Source organism: Pomacea canaliculata, linkage group LG3 (genome assembly GCF_003073045.1).
Source record: "Pomacea canaliculata isolate SZHN2017 linkage group LG3, ASM307304v1, whole genome shotgun sequence".
NCBI lineage: Eukaryota > Metazoa > Mollusca > Gastropoda > Architaenioglossa > Ampullariidae > Pomacea > Pomacea canaliculata.
In genome coordinates this window covers 9,227,399-9,247,681 of record NC_037592.1, presented here as the reverse complement: position 1 = coordinate 9,247,681, position 20,283 = coordinate 9,227,399, and the positions used below count along the sequence as shown (strand labels likewise).

Here is a 20,283-nt window from a genome sequence, read left to right as displayed (position 1 = left end):
ATTTATGTCTTGGTCGCCTTTGCTTCCACATCATCACAGAGATGGATGACAAGCTCCCGAAGTCGCTGTTTTGTCTAGTGATAGTTTTATCCTCCATAACCTGCATCCATGCCAAACCTCGGGCTTCAGATCTTCCTCACATCATCTTCATCATTGCTGATGATCTAGGTAACCAAAAAAAGTTAACAGCAGCTGTCACAGTACATTTTTCTTAAAAACGAAAAGATATAAATTCTAAAACTAAATCAGGTTTGCGCAAAGAACATCTCCGCCAAACTTGAATTATATATTTATATCTGTATTCTCTATGTCAAAACGCATTAATATAATAAATATTAGGAAGTTCTGACGGTTATCAAGTCTGAAACATAATTACCAGTTTATCATAATCGTTAGCGGTATATTATTCTCACGTGTTAATGCACTAAATGCATGGAGATTTTCTTTATGCTGCTTTATTCTATCCTGCATATGTGTTAAAAGCAGCAGTTTATAAAATTTACAGTTTAAAGGCGCTTAGGTGGAATGTAATCCTTTTTTCTGATATAACTTGATCAGCCGTAAGAGATATGTCAAACGACATTTTTACAACATACCCTTATCATTTCCTCTTTTATTGAATTTTTTTAAATTAATAACGTTTTTCTGTGTAATTATTAAAAAAGTCTTTCGTACAGGATGGGCAGATGTGAACTGGGAGGATCCGAACTTACATTCTCCGAACTTGTACAACCTGGCCACGAATGGAATAGTGCTGAACAACTCTTATGTACAGCCTCTGTGTTCTCCGTAAGTCAGTCATCAACAGCTGAGTTGTTTCAGTGATCGAAAAATTCCAATTATAAAATTAACAAATTCCGAAGATCAAACACAGAAACTCGCATTGCTTGAGAAAGTTGAATGAACGAGTAAATGGAAAAAGTAGAAATGAGTATGAAGCATGTGAGCTATAGTTTCATTCATGCTTGAGTCAGTGCACGTGTGAGTTGTTTGTGAAATCATAACACTGATGGAAGTTTCGATAACTCCGCAGATCGAGAAGCGCTCTTATGTCAGGTTACTTCCCTTTCCACACTGGATTGCAGGTAGGTTTGATAAACTCGGTAGTTGTGGTTGTTTTTTTTTTTTTAATTTTAGGATGTAGTTGTATGTTAGTATGCCTGCATATTAATGTCATATGCAATCCCTAGTTTTCGTGTTTGATTATCATCGTTACTGATGAATATAAAAATAAATAAATTAATTAATTAATTAAAAAAACATGAAAATCACAAGAAAGTTTTAAAATATTCCTGACTCTCCCTCAGTCTCTATTTTACAAACTGTTTCCAGCACATGATTATTGGGTCGATGCAGCCGGCGTTTCTACCTGAAAACGTGACGACGCTCCCACAGGGCCTGAAGGACGTGGGCTACGCCACGCACGCGATCGGCAAGTGAGCACGTGACATAACGTGAAGGTGCGCGCGCATGCATAAAGAGGAAACAGGAAGTTTATCGCGAGTCACTGTCGAAACTGTGCTCTGACTGTGTAAGCTAAATACCAGTCCACTGTGTGCTCAATGTGTGTCCTGATGCCGACATCGTGTCCGTTCCTCTAGTGTCCTGATGTCGACACACTGAGCGGCTTCCTCCTACAACAATATTTAGACTGCGCACGTGTGGTTGGTTCTCAAATGCTGTAACTACACATGTTTTCGATGCACTAACTGAAAAAAATGCGCTCTAATGAATTGTTTCCTCTTTGCATTCACGCTGAGTTGCGGCAAGTGGTAATTAGTCTTTCAAAGAATGCCTCATATGGAGTTAGCTTTCTAAGAGATAAGTCACCAAATAATTAATTGAATGATGCATTTTCTGTACTTTTTTCTTACCTAGATGGCACCTTGGGTTCTGCAACTGGAAGTACACGCCAACATTTCGAGGATTCGACAGTTTCTATGGTTACTACAATGCAGACGAAGATTACTACAGACACGAGCACCGTAAGGTCTTCATTACTTACTCTGCGCGATATATGAGTAAATGTGCTTACAAAATATAGTAAAAACTGATATGAGCTCTTTGTATTTACTACTGTATCAATATCAATAACAATATATAAGTGTTGATACAGTTGTGCAGGCCCATTGTTCTTTTTCCTACCTTATTATTGTTAGTGTTGTTTGCAACTTCTGTGCAGGAACAACAAAAAATGTCTATGGGGAAAATGTTGCTAATAGGAAAAGAGTTTTGAATAATATATTTTAATAGTCATCTCACCATTTACAACTCTGATCACAAAAGTTATTTGTCTAAATGTTCCTCAAATATCATGTCTTCTATAATTTTAGAAGGATTCCTGGACTTCCGCTTGAATGAAGGCGTTGAGATGAACGATACTGGAGTCTACTCCACAGTACGTCCTTCATCATTCGTATACTTTATTTATCTTCACTTGGTGTGTCTATCGGGTTTTCTTTCAATTCACGACACAAAGAAAAAAAACTGCATTACGACTACAGCAACAGCAGCAGCAGCTGATGACAATGTTGATGGTAGTTTAGCATCCAGAGTCAACAATTTAAGTGCTAATTTGTATGACAATAATCTAAAGGTTATATACAAGAATAGGTATTACTGTATATGATGATAATTCAAAAATCATGATTTAAAAAACCTCGTGTGTGTTGATTTATATGATATCACAATTTTGCTGTTACAGTTACGATTTTGCAATTAAAATATCAATTAAATGATGATGAATAAGGTAGGAGTGGAATAAGGGTTGAGATGTGTAATTGTAGGACAGGTGAAGTATACAAGCAACAATACTAACCTGGACAATGACGAGATGAATACATTTATGTTGACATTTATTTCAGTTTGCCTTTTCTCGCCGTGCTCAAGACATCCTGGAAACACACAACACATCTCAACCTCTCTTCCTGTACCTTGCATTTCAAGCTGTTCATTTTCCTCTAGAGGTATGGAGCAGAGCTCTTGGAAATGAATGCGTGCGTTTGTATGTGAACTCGGATTTATGTGTGGTATATATAATATATATTAATATAGATATAAAGTATCTAAAATACCGAGAAAAAAACTTTGTTTTCAGGTGCCTGTATTATACGAAGAAACCTTTTGTTCTCATATTATAGACGCTAACAGAAGGACATTCTGTGGTAAGCCAGTTAAAGACTTCTTTGAAATAAAGAAAATAAATGAGTACTTCTAGTGCTTAAAGGTTCCTAAGGTACTGCTGACACGTGCACATCAATGGATCATCAAATTATTGTGATTTCAACATAAGCTATCCACTTTTTTATGTAACTGTTACCAAGTCCGATTTTTCTTATTGTTGGACTTCTCACCGTATCAAGAATTGAATATTAACACTGATATAAAAACAAAATCCAATCAACAGTATTGAGCTACTTGTTTTTATTGATTTAGAGATATTCTACAATTGCATGTGCTGTGTTTTGTAGACCAAAACTGATTTTTGCGGAGGTGAAAGTATGTTTTCGTTCGTCTATTATCCCTAGTTGTTCAACCCTCTTTCTCTGTGTAACCAGGGATGCTGGCCGCCATGGACGAAGCTATTGGGAATATAACACAGGTGTTGGAGAGACGGGGCTACACAGACAACATGCTGCTTGTCTTCACTACAGACGTGGGTGGACCACGTAGTCCTTTGATTTATGCTTGCAATTTATATTCACTTCTTCTAACGACCTGTAGTTCTTTGGTCAAGAACTACACTTACAGAGCATATATATAATTAATGTGCAAATGCATTAAAAATAGTTTTAAGATATATCAAAAGTAAATGAGAGCCCAACTTGAACTTTCTTGTTTCATTTGATACAATGCACTGCATGGCTTTACTACTTCACACTGTGAACTGTGATTTCAAACAGTTCGTACATTCACAAGGACTGTGGATGTAATTGATTCTCGACTGTTCCACAGAATGGAGGAGATCCCAACCAGGGGGCCAGCAACTGGCCTTTAGAGGAACGAAGACTACCATCTGGGAGGGCGGAACTCGAGGGAAGGGACTTGTGTACAGCAAAAATCTGTTTAAGACGCCGGGGACCGTTTATAACGGGTAAAGATTATTTTCTTTGCTTGCATCTTTCTTTCTGCTAATCTGTTTGAGAGATCCAGGGAAAGAAACAGGACACTAAAGAGAAAAATAAGGCGACGTTGGCTACCTGCAGACTTTAAAGGCTGTTGTTTATTTTGTGGTCAGGATGATGCACATCGTGGACTGGTTTCCAACATTAATGACACTCGTCGGGGGAAAAACTCGTAAGTTTTCAACCCATCTTTAGGTATAGTTACGATATACTTAGGTAGACATCTTTAAATCTTATGTCTAATTGGTAATTAGAACCATCGTCTTCGAAACACTCATACTTATAAAGAAAAGCTCAACACATTCTTTATTCAGAACATAAAATATTTCTTTCGTTTTCGTGCACTCCTATAATCACTTAAAGTGTTTTAAAATTTAAATAACAAATCTTTTCCTTAATACCTCATGTCAGTACCTAAGTCTGTTTCCAGTGATGGACAGTCATTATGAACATGCAACATCATTCATACTTCAAGTCCACATCACTGTTTTAAGGATAATGTTCATAATTTATGTGAAACAGATAGAATACACGCAAAAAGTGAATAAAGACACCTAAAAAGAATAAGCATGCATTTATTTACAAATCAAGATTATCTCTCATTTTATTTTCATTTTGTAAACCTTCTAAGCTCCTGGCATTGACGGAGTCAGTCAGTGGGAATCTTTGGTGAACGGTGGAACAAGTCCCAGAACAGAATTTGTTTACAACATCGACGAAATCAATCAGAACGCTGCCATCAGGTAGAGTGCTCTCCACTGTATCCCCCTCCCTTGCTCTACCATAGCTTTGTACCCTACCGACAGTGACCCTCATTCCCACCCAGAGGGTATGTTGTGTCTAGGTGCATGTATATCTGTGTGTGTGTGTGTGTGTTGGTTTAGTTGCTAGGTGATGGCAAAGACCTGCAGCAACGTGTTCATTCGCCATTTTGGTCTCGACTACCTTCTCTCTGTTCTCGTACCAGGGTGGGCGACTGGAAGCTGATCCAAGGTTCGGCGGGTAATAGGAACGGGTGGTACCCCCCGCCACAGCTGGCTAACTTTGTGATGGAGAGCAAAGATTTCCTAGCCTGGCCTGACAACTATAGTTTGTTTAACATAAATGGTTGGTATCTTCTACTCTGGTGGGGACATTTTAAATTAGTACATGAATGAATAATAAATTCCCATATTCTCACTTTCCAAAAGATCTCAAGTCCAGTCCCCTGACTGCTACTGATTATGCCATAGGAACTGTTTACTCATCCCATTGCAAAACTGGACTGTCTGAGTAGATTATTTGTATATAGACACAAGCTCTAATATCCTTTAATGCTTCAATCAGTCAGAGCTAACCATGCAATTATACATGAGTGATTTTGTTCGAATAATCAGATGCTGCTTTGTTCTGTACTGCAGAAGATCCTCTCGAGATGCAGGACGTGGCCAGCCTGTACCCGGATCTGCTTGCATCGCTCAAAACGAGGCTGGAGGAGTGGAAGGCAACGTTGGTGCCGGCTAACTTTCCTCCTGATGAACCACTCGCCGATCCTGAGAATTATGGCGGTGTGTGGAGTCCTGGGTGGTGCTGAACACAACACGCGCTAGGAAATAATATTCTGTCACGCGCATTATAATTGCTTTGAAACAATTTGCTTAATTCATTGCAGAATGAAAGTATTTTTCTACATGACATGCAAAGGTGAAAGATATTTTATATTTGACTTGCATTCGCAACGCTGTTGAAAGACTGTAACACACTAACACAAATTTAAACAGTCAGTGATAATGAAAAACAGTCCGTAAGTTTTGAAAATCAGATATTTCTATGTTGTTGTCGTTGCTATTGTTGTTGTTGTTGTTGTTGTTGTTGTTGTTCACCTTTAATTTTTAAATTTCATATTTGTAATAGTAGACTTAATGGCTAATAAAGGTTTGTCATCCACATACTCTGTTGTGGCTTTCTGACGAGATTAACACGCCAATAATAATCTTAATTTAAGAAATAAGTTTAATGCTCCAAATTAATAAACAAATAAGATGAGTAACATATTTAACCAATATTAGGGCATATTAAGATTATAATTCTCCACTTAAAATGTCTCGTTACAATCTCTTTTGTAAAATGTTCATTTTAAAGCCACCTTCGAGGTCCAGTGCAAAACGAAGAGACATAACATCAGACATAACAGGCTCTTTTCTTATTCTTTAATCCCAGTACCATGAGGTTGACAAATATAAACATGAACACAAGTAAAAAAACATGAACAGAAAGAGCTAGTCTAACAATTCTTTATATTAAACTTTACGACACTACCCATCAAAGACATTTTTTACAAATATGTTCTCCTTACACTCATACAAATTTTAAAAAAAAACTTTCTTTACACTAAAAAGACTCAAAATTCAAAAAATCAGAGTCACCAACGCAAAAACAAAATTGTCTCAGACTTTCTTCCGTTTTCTCAAGTGAAGAGACTACAGTCTATTGATATGGATGGTCAAGACTTCACACATGAGGTCTGTGTCGAGAACTCCAGGGAGTGAGCAGATGGCCGGAGATTGCGACTTCCGTTGCCTCGGGTGGTGACACTCTGGACACCTCTACCAACTCACGCCGACATTTACTGTGCGCGCACACTTACACTAAACTGCTAATTATCATTTAATTGACTCTCTGTTTATATACTTTGATTCATTTGATTACATACGGAGACATGCTTTACAGGGCTTTCACGGGCGAGAAAAAGGAAAAAGTTGTATTTAATATATGCTTCATACCGACCAGTAAAATATGTGAGTACTTTGTTTATTTATAAACAGACATGTATTATGAATATTTCAATACCCTTAGAAGTTGAAAGAATAAATAAATCATCTTAAAGATGTAGGGACCTACCTTTGTTCGTCAGGGGGGCGTCACAAGTAAAAGGTTGAGAACCACTGCCCTATATCGTAATTCAAAAAGCTAATAACAAAGAAAATGCATTCGGTTTTATACACTAATATTGTTTTATAAGACAAAATTGTTTTCACAAGTTCTATAAAAAATGGTTGTAGTCGTCTTTGTAAACACAAGTACAGTCATTATCTACACCTTGTTGCTGAGTCACCGCTAATAACGACCCCGAGATGACGCGGGGATGAACCAAGAGTTTCTTTCCGTTCTTATAAAACAACCTCTGGGCCTTGTCAGGTGTAAATAGTCAGCAGTGCTTAGCACACACCAACGCCCACTCGTGTACAGACTGTATGTAATACAATCGTGAGATAAGCGTGTGTGTACAGTTCATCCTGTCCTGGGAGAGTTTGTCTGAAACTCGTGGCATGGCTGACAGTTTCCACATGTCGCTGTTGTGTATGGCGGTGTGTTGTCCATCATGATGTGCATCCACACCAAACCTCGGGCTTCAAACCCTCCTCACATCATTTTCATCATTGCTGATGACCTAGGTAAGCATTTGGCAAAATGTGTTTTTTACATAAAAAGAAGCAGACGCAGTGCCCACACGCACAAACACACACATGCAGCTTAGCTAATGTTGACTGAATGAATAACAAAACGGTTTACTGGCCTGGCATATGAATGTTTGAATGTTTGTAACTTCTCCAGGCTGGGCCGATGTGAACTGGGAGGATCCAAACTTGCATTCCCCAAACCTGTACCACTTGGCTCACAATGGAATCATTCTCGGCAACTCGTATGTCCAGCCCGTGTGCTCACCGTAAGTCCGTCACTTACACAAGTAACACATCCCTCGTCACTCAGATGTTCGTCAGTCATAAACAAATAAACAAGTGCAGACAGATTATATTTTAGCAATTACCATATCAGCTGAGAAAATCAGACTACTTTTTGTGTATACAGCTGTGTGTTATTAATAATAATAATTATTGCGCCTACGTTTTTTTCTGATAACAACAAGTTACATAACTCTGCAGATCAAGAAGTGCGCTGATGTCTGGTTACTTCCCCTTCCACACTGGCCTGCAGGTGGGTGTGACTGACAGAACCCAGTACAGCTGCTCCTGCTTGAGCAACATCACTAGCAGAAGGCTTCGTAGTAGTAAAAACAACAATGTCAGCACAAGTAAAACAATTAAAAAGTCATCCACTAACTAAATGACTCGAAATGTTTCAGCACTTCATCATTCGTTCGATGCAGCCAGCTTTTCTACCTTCCACAGGCCTTGCAGCAAGTGGGATATGTGACGCACGCGATCGGCAAGTGAGCACTTCACATGTCACACGTCACCCCTCGCACGTCACACGTCACACCGCTCGAAAAGTGTGACCGTGGTATAAACAGGAAAAATAGAGATGTCATTACTTGTAAATGTTTCAGCTGTATGATAATTTTGAAACATTGCACTATCAAAGTAACATTCTGCTAACATGTCATCTCTGCACTACTTATGGTGCAAGGACACTGCCACTGCCACTGACACTGAGCACACACGTTTCCTGCATCAAAGGTCTTTGTTTGAGTACTGAGTTGTCCTTGGAGAAACATCTCGTAGGATTTTTCACAAACGATTTGTTTTTCTATATTTTATCAACACCGCTTTTAATTTTTGTAATAGCATGATGTTAGTTGTTGTTATTGTGGCTGTTGTTGTTTGTAAACAGATGGCACCTTGGTTTCTGCAACTGGAAGTACACGCCGAGATTTCGTGGTTTTGACAGTTTCTATGGTTACTACAACGCCGGCGAAGACTATTACAATCATGTCACTCGTAAGACTTTGCTCTTATTTACAAATATTGCTTTTGATATTCGCTGCAATCTTCATCATCACCACTATAATCATCAACATAACTACTGTCGTAAAAACTGTTATTATAATCATGTTACAATAGAGGAGAGATAAAATAAGTGCAAACAGACACAGAAAAACATGCACATGCTGAGTGCGGACGCGCGCGCACACACACAAAAGAACACATAAACACCGCACACACGCGCACACACACAAACAAACAATCAAGCACAAGACATTTGCGAGGCTCAGCAAGTACATAGCCCCGAAACAAAAGCTTTATTAAGGCACTCACATTGATATTAACGAAGCTGTGAACATGTAACACTAACAGGAACGCACATACACACACACTCTCACACACACAGTCTGTCTCTTTCTCTCGCACACATACACTCGCGCTCACATTATTTGTGTTTTACATATATTTATAGGGTCAATATCTTATATATAATGAGATATATATATATATATATATATAAATTGTATTGTGCACTGTTATGAGACTAAAATACTATACAATGTAAATGCCAGTGTGCTGGGAAGATTGTTTCAATTGTTTATCTTTCGTATTTTATATTAAGATGATGATGATGATGGACTACATGCTGTTTGATGAATGTCGACAGCGGCGATGATCAGGAAAACCAGTCCTGGAACCGAGCCTTGTGGAATACTGAAAATCATCTCACAACATAAAACATTCCCTACAAATACACTGACTCATCACTACATCCATATAACCGCAATATTTCATAAACACTCATCACGTGCACCCAACTCTCTCCTTCACTTCTCGCAGCCTCTCACCAAGCAATAAACTTGTAATTATTACAATTACTTGACTTACAGTGAAACCTCTTTCTCTGTCACAGATTATGTTACAAATAACTCGAGGACTGTCGAGAATGAGAACTGAACAGGTGGAGAACAGTGAACACCTTTATAAGACTTCGGTTGTCTCGAGTTGCTTCAGTGACGAGCGCACGAGGGCCGTCGCCATGTTGTTTGTTTTGTTTTCGCTGACTCTCCTGTGTTTACAGGCCGCTAGTAAGTATGTCCTTCTGTACAAAGCATCTTTACCTGTTCCTGATAACGATGTCATCACTCAGAAAAAGAATTGTGAAGAAGAAAACTATAAAGAAAAAAAAAGAAAACATGTCAACACCAAATCTCATAAAAAAGTAGCTAAATTGTGGAAAAGCGAAAGAAAAAAAAAAAAAGGTACAAAAATGAAAGAAAGCGATAAAAAATATTATCAAACACTAGACAAATGAACATAAAAAGAAAAAAAAACAAGAGGAAAAGAACCAAAGAACAATGAAGAATTGTCAAAAAACGAAGCGAAAGAACAGTCAGTCTCAGAGAAAGACAGAGTTTCACTCATTTCCCTTAGATTCATATTTTTGACCTTGTAGAATGAATTACTCCAAAGTCTTTACTAAATCAATCAAACTATTATTTCTATTCAGAAAGTGAATTAACCGAATGTCGATAATGTGTTTATTTTGTTTTTGATAAGGTGCGTGCGTGCGAAGCATACTCACTACATTTATCTCACCACTAATGATTAATTACCTGAAGACAACTACCGGCATGTACTTTGTTTTGTTTTAAACCTCAGACGCGGAGATCGACAACTACATTGTCAATGGCTACGTGGTGAACCCAATTAACTCGTTCCCATGGCAACTGTCCCTGCAGCGCGATGGCTCGCACATCTGTGGAGCTGTGGTCTACAACAACAACTTCGCGCTGACAGCTGCTCACTGTGTGGCTGGAGTTGCTGCGTAAGAACCTGCCGCACACAGCTGTCTACATGCTGTCACATAGTCATGTCTCCTTCTACAGTAGACAAAGCTAGACATCGACATTCTACATTCAAGTCTTCATACAATCACTCTCTCCCCAAACAGTGAAAAATAAGTTGGACATGAAGATTGTAAATAAAGGCTTCACATAAATATATATAAAAATTGTATACGTAAGAGTTACACATAAACTTGTAATATTTATACATCCAGTGAAGAATCAGAGGAAAGAGAGCGTGCGAGACAACGGAGGGTTTAAGAAACCTACTCCTAGACAGGCGAGGCAAGTTTTACTGTTTTTCGTGCCTTAAATATTATGGAAAATTTCCGCTTTTTTAAGTTTAGATATGACGTCTTGATTTTGTTTCAAGTTCAAGGTTCCAAGTGATGTGTGGAGCTCACAACATCCATACATCCGAGTCATGGCGACAGACGGTTGGTGTCATCGTTGTCATTGTGGTACGTGTGATTCCAGATAACTCTACTCTGATGGTGCTTACGTCCCCTTACATTTCAAATTCACAATTTTATTTTGAGGGAAGGGTTAGGGTTTCATATGTCTTTTTTTGTGTTTTCTATTTAATCCGAGCGAATGGACACACATACACATATATATATAATACACACACGCACGCACACACACACACACACGTGTGTGTGTTGTTTTTATTCTTACAGACATGCTAAACTACACACATAGAGTCAGACAAGACTACATTTTTGTATTTTCTATTCAGCATCCCAGCTACAGTCCAAGCACAAGCGGATTCCCCAATGACATCGCGGTGCTGGCGTTGTCCCCATCCTTGACATTAGACAGGTACTGCCAGCCCCCCAACCTTCCGTCCCCCTCTGACTACGCTGGCCAGTCCGCCGTCATCACTGGCTGGGGTCGCCTGTATGGTGAGTAGTGCCTACTGATCTACTGTTTCACATCTTTGGTGATAAATGGTCTTTGTTACTAGGGATGTAGTTCTAGGCAGGCCTGACGAGAGGGGGGGACAGGGGGGTCTGGTGTACCCGGGCCCGCGGCTGTCAAGGGGGCCCGGCCTTGGTCAGTGGATTTTTTCTTCTTCTTCTTATTGAGATTCGAATTGTAAACATACATTATATACTGGGAAAATAATTTACGATTACAAGTACAAGGGGCCCGGAGAGGTCTGTCCCGGGGCCCGGGCTGGCTCTCGGCGGCCCTGGTTCTAGGCATCTACATAGTCCATTTCCCTTTATCAGCCCAGCCTAACAGTGGTGCGCGGACAGCTAATAATAGTCATCGCATGATCAAACTCAATGTTCACTTCTGCATAGTATACTTTTATGTCCTCTCTCACACACACACACTTCTCTCTGAGTATTTTAGTTTGTTCAATTTTTCATTAATCATTTCTCCTTTAACAGTTAGACATACCGAAAAGGGGGAAACAGTTTCCTGCCAAATAAAGCCATAAACACATGTCCACTGCTCAGGTGGGGGCACTGAGCCCAGCAGACTGAAGCGAGGCGATGTGGAGGTCCTGTCCAACACCAAGTGCCGCACCTACTTTGGCAACACCATCAGCGCCGCCTACCACATTTGTGTCAAGGACCTGGGTGACAGAATCTACGGAGGATGCAATGTACGTATGCTGCATGAGTCTGAGATATCATATATGGACATGGCCACCCTAGGCGCCATTATGTCAGAAATATAATCAACAGCTACCCTGATGTATGCAGCTAACACACTTAAGTTCTGTCGAATTATTTGTCCTGCATAACGTTAAAGACTGAATGCGAGTTCGACTGTTATTATTAATGCAATGTTTGTGACAGAATCAGAGTTCAGTACATTTTGAGAACCTTTTCTGAAAGAATTGTTCGAATTCTCAGTAAGCTGGACTTTTAAAGGTTAGCCCCCAATACAAAATTATTATAAAATAAATTGATTGAATTCATTTTGCTAATTCTTAAAATGTTAAGCCTTGGTTGTGCAAAAGAAAGACCATTAAACATCCTAGGCAATTGCAAATTGTCAAGTCCTCTCAGGCCAGTTCTTAGCCCCCGCGGGGCCCGAGGCAATGGGCATGTGCGGGGCCCTCACGCCACGATCACACGGTTTTAGTTGGGATCTAAAGTCACATGTCAATCAAAAGCGCGGGGCCCCTTGAAGCGCGGAGCCCTAGGCAGATGCCTCGTCCGCCTGCCCCTAAGCACGGCCCTGAGTCCTCTCTCGTGTAAATGAGCAAAAGGCTTTTTGATTGGGCAACGCCGAATTAGCATTTGCTAGAAGCAATCGGATTGGCTGCGGCGTTCAGTGACGTCAGTAATGTGAGGCCAATCTCCACGTGCTTTTCTGAAAATAATTCATTATAATCTGTAATCCTTAATTTCAAAATCAGGGTGACAGTGGCGGCCCTGCCAGCGTTGGTAACACTGTGGTGGGTCTGGCCAGCTTCGTGGCCAGCGGATGTCTGACCAAGTGAGTGGCTTCATTCCGTGTGTATGGAAATTAATATAAAATGCACCTTTTTAAAGGGAAACTCAAGGCTTGTGATAAGGCTCTGGCGACGGTCAACCGTTTCAAAAATATATTTAGTTACAATTACAGAGCACGAGAGCGATACAGGAGAAATAAAGGATTCGTTTCTCACTTAATTACCACTTATTAGCACTATTTCGGTTGCCGATGTTTATAAAAATTGAAAAAATCCAGTGAAATCGACCCTTGTGTCCTTCCGCCGAGTAACCACGATAGCTTCCCGAGATGGTCAAGCAGAGGAGTCTTATTGTGACGTCAGTCTCCTTGTGACGTCACATGCACAGGATCAAAGTGTCTGAGGTCATTGCGAAGATTTGACGTCGTCTGTTTATTCGTATGACGCACTCTGTGTGTCAGGCTTGTAAGGCTCTGTCTTTCGGAAACTGATGAAAAGAAAATTTTGAATCTTTTCCATCTTTTTGTTTCAATCGGGTGCAGCACATTCTCGAGGCATGGTTCTCACTATGGAAACCACACGTCATAGGGTCACGTGACGGAGAACGAGACTTCGTGGAAGCAAAAAAAGTTTCGCGTAATTTCTCTTATTAAACACAACATTCTACTACAAACCTTCAACGTTTTCCACATGAACACACCTATAAATAGACGAGATTCAAGTGAATCCTACTCTGTACACGATTCTAAGCAGTTTTATTTTGCCTTTAGAATCCCTTTACAGATTAACCTCATTAAAGTTAATATTAGAGGTCTAAGAAATTTGGGAATAGCTATATATCTATATGTGCACTGATTATATGTATGTTGCGATTAATTTCTACTTAGCGATCAAAGGTTGGATCACTTATTCCTTATGCGTAAATACTAACATTACTAATAATTTAAAACCATAGAAGAACGTCTTCAGGTAATCGTGATTGTAATTCGTGTTAGTATTTAAAATATAAAAAAAATTATATTAAAAATAATATCTAGTGATGGATCACGTTTTCATGTTTATAACATGAGAATTATATGAACATCAAATTATACTAAAGGAAATATATAACATTTCGTCTTTCAATCCCTTCTTTAGCTACCCGACTGCCTACACCCGTGTGAGCTCGTACTTGCCCTGGATCTCTACCATAGCCTCCGGCATGGGCTGAGCTCTGCTCACTCCGACGACAGTCGCGATGGCGTTGAAACTGTTTCAACGTTCTGCCATCCTGTGTCTGTGCGGAATTATACAATAAAACAATTTTAAAAAACACGCTTGGCACTTTTCACAGAGTTGTTAGTCTCGAGTGGGCTTTGTTGACACTTTTTTTTTTATCGCCTCCTTTCCATTGCCACTGGCGCTTCCGTTCTCTTTTATTATACTGAGTAAAAACAAAACAAAAAAAATAACCCCATGATTATTCTTAGAATTAAACAATGCCAACAACAAAGATCATGCCCATACTGAAAGTATACTAAAAAAAGGTATTTGCAAAATAGTATAGACCAAACACTCAAATGTTTCATAATGAGGCTGATAATAACATGAAGATAACACCCACTAAAGGTACAAGTGTATCACTTCCTGCACAACCCGCGACTGTAGTTTTCCTTTAATGTTAGGCCACGTGACCGTATCAACAATAGTCTCGCGTTGTGTCTGTAAACAACTTGTTTTGTTATAGGGACATGTATTTATTGTCAACATTTTTCGTTATTTTATATGTTGAAATATAAGTCTAAGTGTTGTTTGTTTATTTTTTGGTGTATTTTTGTAAAGGTCGAAAGTTAAGAAGCATACACCGAAGTTTATTGCACAAGTTATTGCTGCACACGCGCCATGTATGGGGCCATGACTGCTGACACAGCACGCACATTGGTACATTCGCCATGAGGGATTTTTAAAATAGAATCTTCTTACCTACATTAACATTTTATATTACAATGACATCCACCAGCTTTTTCTGTACCATACTATGATCGCCAGACGAGTGATGTATACATTCATTCACACAAAGCTTGCAATCATTTACGCAGTTTTATATATTTTTTTATCTATGAAAGTTTGAGGATGATATAGGCAGGTTACAGAATTTCATCCAAAAATGAAGCAGCAAAAACTGACACACACTCTCGTGTTTTCTTGCCAGTCATCGTGAAATGTGGGAACTAAATTCCTCAGTTATATTCAGCGCCATGTGTGGTGCACCTCTAGGGTGAATAACCAGATTCAAAACACCAGCGTGTGTTAACGTTCACTAATGATGCTGGCAGGTCATTGACTTCTATCGAAACAGAAACAAATGTGAAGGTATAAAGTCAGTGGTAGTTCTGCCGCAGCACTAAAACACAAACTAAAGTTATGCACTTAGGAATTTAGCTTAGTGACAATTACAGTTTCAAAAAAGTTATAATGTGTTGTAGTTTGGAAGTGTCGAGTCCTCGCTGTTCCAAAAGAAAGAAGCCAGCTACTGATACATTGGGCACAACATTTTGAAACCTTTACATAATACATCTTCTTGTTTTTATTAACGGTGTAAACAAGGAAATAAAATGCATGAGTACAATAATCTCACAGCATCAAAGAAAGCATTAACAGGTGTTTTATATGTATATATGTTTGTGTTTGGTACAGACTACGTGAAAAATGTGCTTGCATTATACATGTAGATATGCAGTTGTATGTGTGTGTGCATGTTTGTATGTCTTTGTCACTGTGTGTGTGTGTGTGTGTTGGTACAGACCTACAAAAATGAGGAATTTGTTTCTGTTCTCAGGTGCATGCTTTCTACGAAGAAACATTTTGCTCCCACATTACAGACGCCAACAGGAGGACATACTGTGGTAAGATAAAGGTTCTGATAGCTTCCCTTATTTTAGAATTATATCGTTAATCGACGTATACTACTGCCTACCCTCCCACTGACCATTGTTTTTCAATAAAGCAAACTATATAAACCAAAAATACTTTGTTTATTCACCAAAGTGAGGCCATGAGGACTATTACAATCGAGTCACTCGTAAGACTTTGCTCTTATTTACATCGCCCAATATAAAATACAATAACAAAAATATAAAGGATGGCTGAGATGTAGCAGCACAAGTAGTAACATCACAAGTAGCAACACTGTAATATACCTGTAGTAGCAGCACTTGTAGCAGTATTATTTCTAGCAGCACCACCTGTAGAAACAATATCACTACCAATAAAAATAACAGCAGCAGTGCATCCCGACGAACTCGATCTTAAGCTGATTATTATTAATTGTCATTATTCTAGAAGGAGCTCTGGACTTCCGGTTCAACGAAGATGTGGAGGACAAGGCTATAGGAGTCTACTCCACGGTAAGCACTCTCCGTTTCCTACGGTCTGAACATTGGAAAGATTGTGTTCACTTTCTGCATTTCCTACAACTTCCTCTGAAAAGCTTTCATTAACAGCAAGCTTGCCTTATTACTCTGATGATGAGGAAGATTATTAAGAGAAGAATGAGTTATATTTAGACGTCTACGGCTTAAAATCGCTGTGATGTAAAATCTTTGATTTCAAACTTTAAAATATTTGTGACTGTGTTGCTGAAACAACAGTCTTGTTATTGTGATGTGTGGTAGTAATGATAATCGCTAGAAATGAGCGACTAACTATTTAGTTCTGTTTCTGACAGTCGGCACTGGGGAGAAAAAAAGATGAGTGGGGATGTAAGACAAGATGAGGGTGGTGAGGAAAGTGATGACGATGACATGTTATTGACGATAATGATGAGAAGACTAACAACAAAAGCGCCGTAGATAATAATATCTTTATGCTAACATCATTTTAATATTTATTTTAGTTCGCATTTTCTCGCCGTGCACAAGACATCCTTGAAGCGCACAACACATCTCAGCCTCTCTTCCTGTACCTGGCCTTCCAGGCCGTCCATTCTCCACTAGAGGTAGGTATACAGCATTTACAGGTAGACACGTGGGCACATCATTGTGAAACCTTTAAATGTACATCGTCTTGTTTTTATTAATGGTGTAATCAAGGAAATAAAATGCATGAACAAAATAATCTCACAATATCAAAGAAAGCATTAACGGGTGTTTTACATATATGTCTGTGTGTGTGTGTTTGGTACAGACCTACAAAAATGAGGAATATTTTTTCTGCTCTCAGGTGCCTGATTTCTACGAAGAAACCTTTTGCTCCCACATTACAGACACCAACAGGAGGACATACTGTGGTACGATAAAGTGTTATTTGATTATAGAGTTTGTGAATTTGTTAAACTTCAGACAGTTCTGATAGCTTCCCGTATTTTTAGAATTCTATCGTTAATCAACATATACTACTGCCTACCCTAATAGTTTAGCATACTTTATTTCTGCTCATGACCAGGGATGCTAGCAGCCATGGACGAAGCTATCGGAAATATAACTCAGGTGTTAGAGAGGCGGGGCTACACAGACAACATGTTGCTTGTCTTCACCACAGATGTATGTATGTCAATAATGGTTAATTTCGACAAACATTTGGATTATAGGCCCATTAGAAAATGCCGAAACACACTTATTTAAGATTAGTGTAAATTTTTAACAAAATCTGACCCTTAATGTTTGAAGTGCGAATGAACCTTTTATCTATTTTTACACAATTTCAACATTCTAGTCAAAGTCAATGAAACAGACGCTCGAAAGAAGGAAAAACTTTACTGGAATCGCTATAACTATAAGTAAAGTTTTACAGTAAAGTAATAAATAAATATGACCTAGGTGTTAGATCAAAAGTGTTTATAGTGCGTTGCATGGCATTGGTTTTCTTTGTAGATAGTATAAACTTTAAGTTTTAAAGAGTGTATATATATATTGTATGTTGACAACAAAAGATACATTATTAATTTCTTGTCAGAATGGCGGAGATCCCACTCAAGGAGCCAGCAACTGGCCGCTGAGAGGAGCCAAAAACACATTGTGGGAGGGAGGCACCCGGGCAAAGGACTTGTGTACAGCACAAACATGTTTAAAAAGACAGGAACTGTTTACAACGGGTAACATCCCTCGTGTTGTTTGTTGTGCAGGTGCTTTTATTACAAGGGCACCCATGTCTGTGTGCATGTTTGTGTATGCAAGACCGCAAATCTGTGTATGTCTGTCAGCCGATGTGTGTGCATGCCTTTTTTTTCACATACCTGAGCGCTATGAAGGCAAGCAATACATACATTAAACAAACAGACATACATATTGATAAAACAACCTCCAATCTTGTCAAGTGGTAGTTTTCTGTCTGTGGTCAGGTTGATGCACATCGTGGACTGGTTTCCAACATTCATGACACTGGTCGGCGGAGAAACTCGTAAGCTGACTGTATTTTAAATATAACATACTCTCTAAATCCATTCTTGAAATTTTATTTCTTTTTATGACTGTGGAACACAAAAATGTCTGCGATATGTTCTTGATAAGTTCCTTACATCTATTCTTAAGTTGACAATCAGACATTTGAGCTGTCAAAACAAAGCACAAGAATTGTCATTAATAGAATATATAAGAGACGCATTTGTGGGCGCCTTTATTTATTTATGAGCCATTAAATAAAGTCTTTAGATTTAAGGACCATTTAATCCTTTAGAAGGAACAGAACTGATATGAATTGCTTTTATGCGCTTAACAAATTTTACATTTATTATCAGGCCCGTTCTTACCCCCCGCGGGGCCCGAGGCATAGGGTATGTGCGGGGCCCTTGACACCACGATCGCCACGGTTGTTATTTAATGAAATGTGCGGGGCCCTAGGCAGATGCCTCGTCTGCCTGCCCCTAAGCACGGCCCTGTTTATTATTATTATCATGACAGTAAGACCACGTTTATGTCTAAATTGTCATTTTGTTTATGTATTTGATAAGCTCCTGGTATTGACGGGGTCAGTCAGTGGGAATCCATCCTAAGCGGCGGAGCAAGTCCCCGGACAGAACTTGTTTATAACATCGACGAAATTAATCAGAACGCCGCCATCAGGAAGAGTGCTCTCCCTTTACAGTCCATTCTCTGTTCAACTCCCGAACTTCCACATTCCTTTTTCTAACAGTCGCTTGGGTTGGATGGTCGGGTTTGGTAGTTTTAGGCAGTCAGGTGTGCGTGCAGTTATGTACCTGTGGATGCAAGCTAGGTGTACGAAAATCAGAAGCGCGTCCACGGGTCGCCATTTTGGTCACGTGTCTCGTGTTTCTCTGCTCACCACAGGGTGGGCGACTGGAAACTGATCCAAGGGTCGCCAGGCAATCAGAGCGGGTGGTACCCACCTCCGCATCTTGCTGACTTTGTGATGGAGAGCAAAGATTTCCTAGCCTGGCCTGACAACTATAGTTTGTTTAACATAAATGGTTTGTATCTTCTAATCTGGTGGCGAAATGTTAAATTAGTTCTTTTACTGGGAATAATAAACATATTATACTATACACATAAAGATAAACGCAACAACACACCTGAAAGTTACACATGGTTCGGACATTTATGATTAATGCTTTAATTAATTAATGTATTATTTATTTATTACTTTATTGCAAACATTGTGATGCGCAAGAAATGATATCATTTAAAAAATCAGCATTTCGACCAAAGCATGATTATGGAACTATTTGAGTCATTGTTTACTTGCAAAAGATTCTTTATGGATTGAACTTTTTAATCAAACATATTATGTTTCTATTAACAGAAGATCCTCTAGAAATGGATAATGTTGCCAGCAAGTACCCTGACGTGCTTGCTGCGTTGAAAACGAGGCTGGAGGAGTGGAAGACGACGCTTGTGCCAGCAAACTTTCCTCCTGATGACCCCCTCGCCGATCCTCAAAACTATGGGGTGTCTGGAGTCCTGGGTGGTGCTGAATATATTTATCCCATCTATCCTCACGCACACGATTAATTAAAAGATTACAGCCAGTTCATTCTTCTTAAGCAAAAATAAAAATCTTGAGTGAAAATAAAATAGTTTGATAGATATAATCATTACAAATCATTATAATAGATGAATAAAAATTTTGGGATTATCCTTTTTGCTAAAACGGATGCTCATGTCAGTCATAGCTGACTATATATATAAATAATGTAGATAAGCCATGAAACTTATATGAGACAACGACGAAATCAAACAGCAGCTGAAAATACGAAGTAA

General features: G+C 39.1%; 1 protein-coding gene across 1 annotated transcript; it reads left to right on the top strand.

The window, feature by feature from the left end:
• Positions 1 to 26: 26 nt before the first annotated feature.
• On the top strand, positions 27 to 20,034 carry LOC112558828 (arylsulfatase B-like). The gene is made up of 26 exons (XM_025229517.1): positions 27 to 168; positions 678 to 789; positions 1,034 to 1,085; positions 1,333 to 1,436; positions 1,879 to 1,985; positions 2,334 to 2,398; positions 2,865 to 2,966; positions 3,471 to 3,498; positions 5,525 to 5,671; positions 7,719 to 7,830; positions 8,248 to 8,334; positions 8,736 to 8,842; positions 10,490 to 10,655; positions 11,048 to 11,168; positions 11,414 to 11,579; positions 12,144 to 12,292; positions 15,909 to 15,975; positions 16,412 to 16,476; positions 16,965 to 17,066; positions 17,291 to 17,357; positions 17,513 to 17,610; positions 18,023 to 18,216; positions 18,408 to 18,466; positions 19,017 to 19,128; positions 19,354 to 19,493; positions 19,826 to 20,034. The coding sequence occupies exons 1-26, from the start codon at positions 42 to 44 to the stop codon at positions 20,032 to 20,034; spliced, it is 2,865 nt and encodes a 954-aa protein (XP_025085302.1). The 5' UTR covers positions 27 to 41.
• Positions 20,035 to 20,283: the final 249 nt, after the last annotated feature.

Coding starts and splice junctions, on each gene's coding strand:
- LOC112558828 (XM_025229517.1), top strand. CDS start 42: ATGGATGACAAGCTCCCGAAGTCGCTGTTTTGTCTAGTGATAGTTTTA. Junction 15,976..16,411: donor CAACAGGAGGACATACTGTG/GTAAGATAAAGG, acceptor TCATTATTCTAG/AAGGAGCTCTGGACTTCCGG. Junction 19,129..19,353: donor AATCAGAACGCCGCCATCAG/GAAGAGTGCTCT, acceptor TGCTCACCACAG/GGTGGGCGACTGGAAACTGA.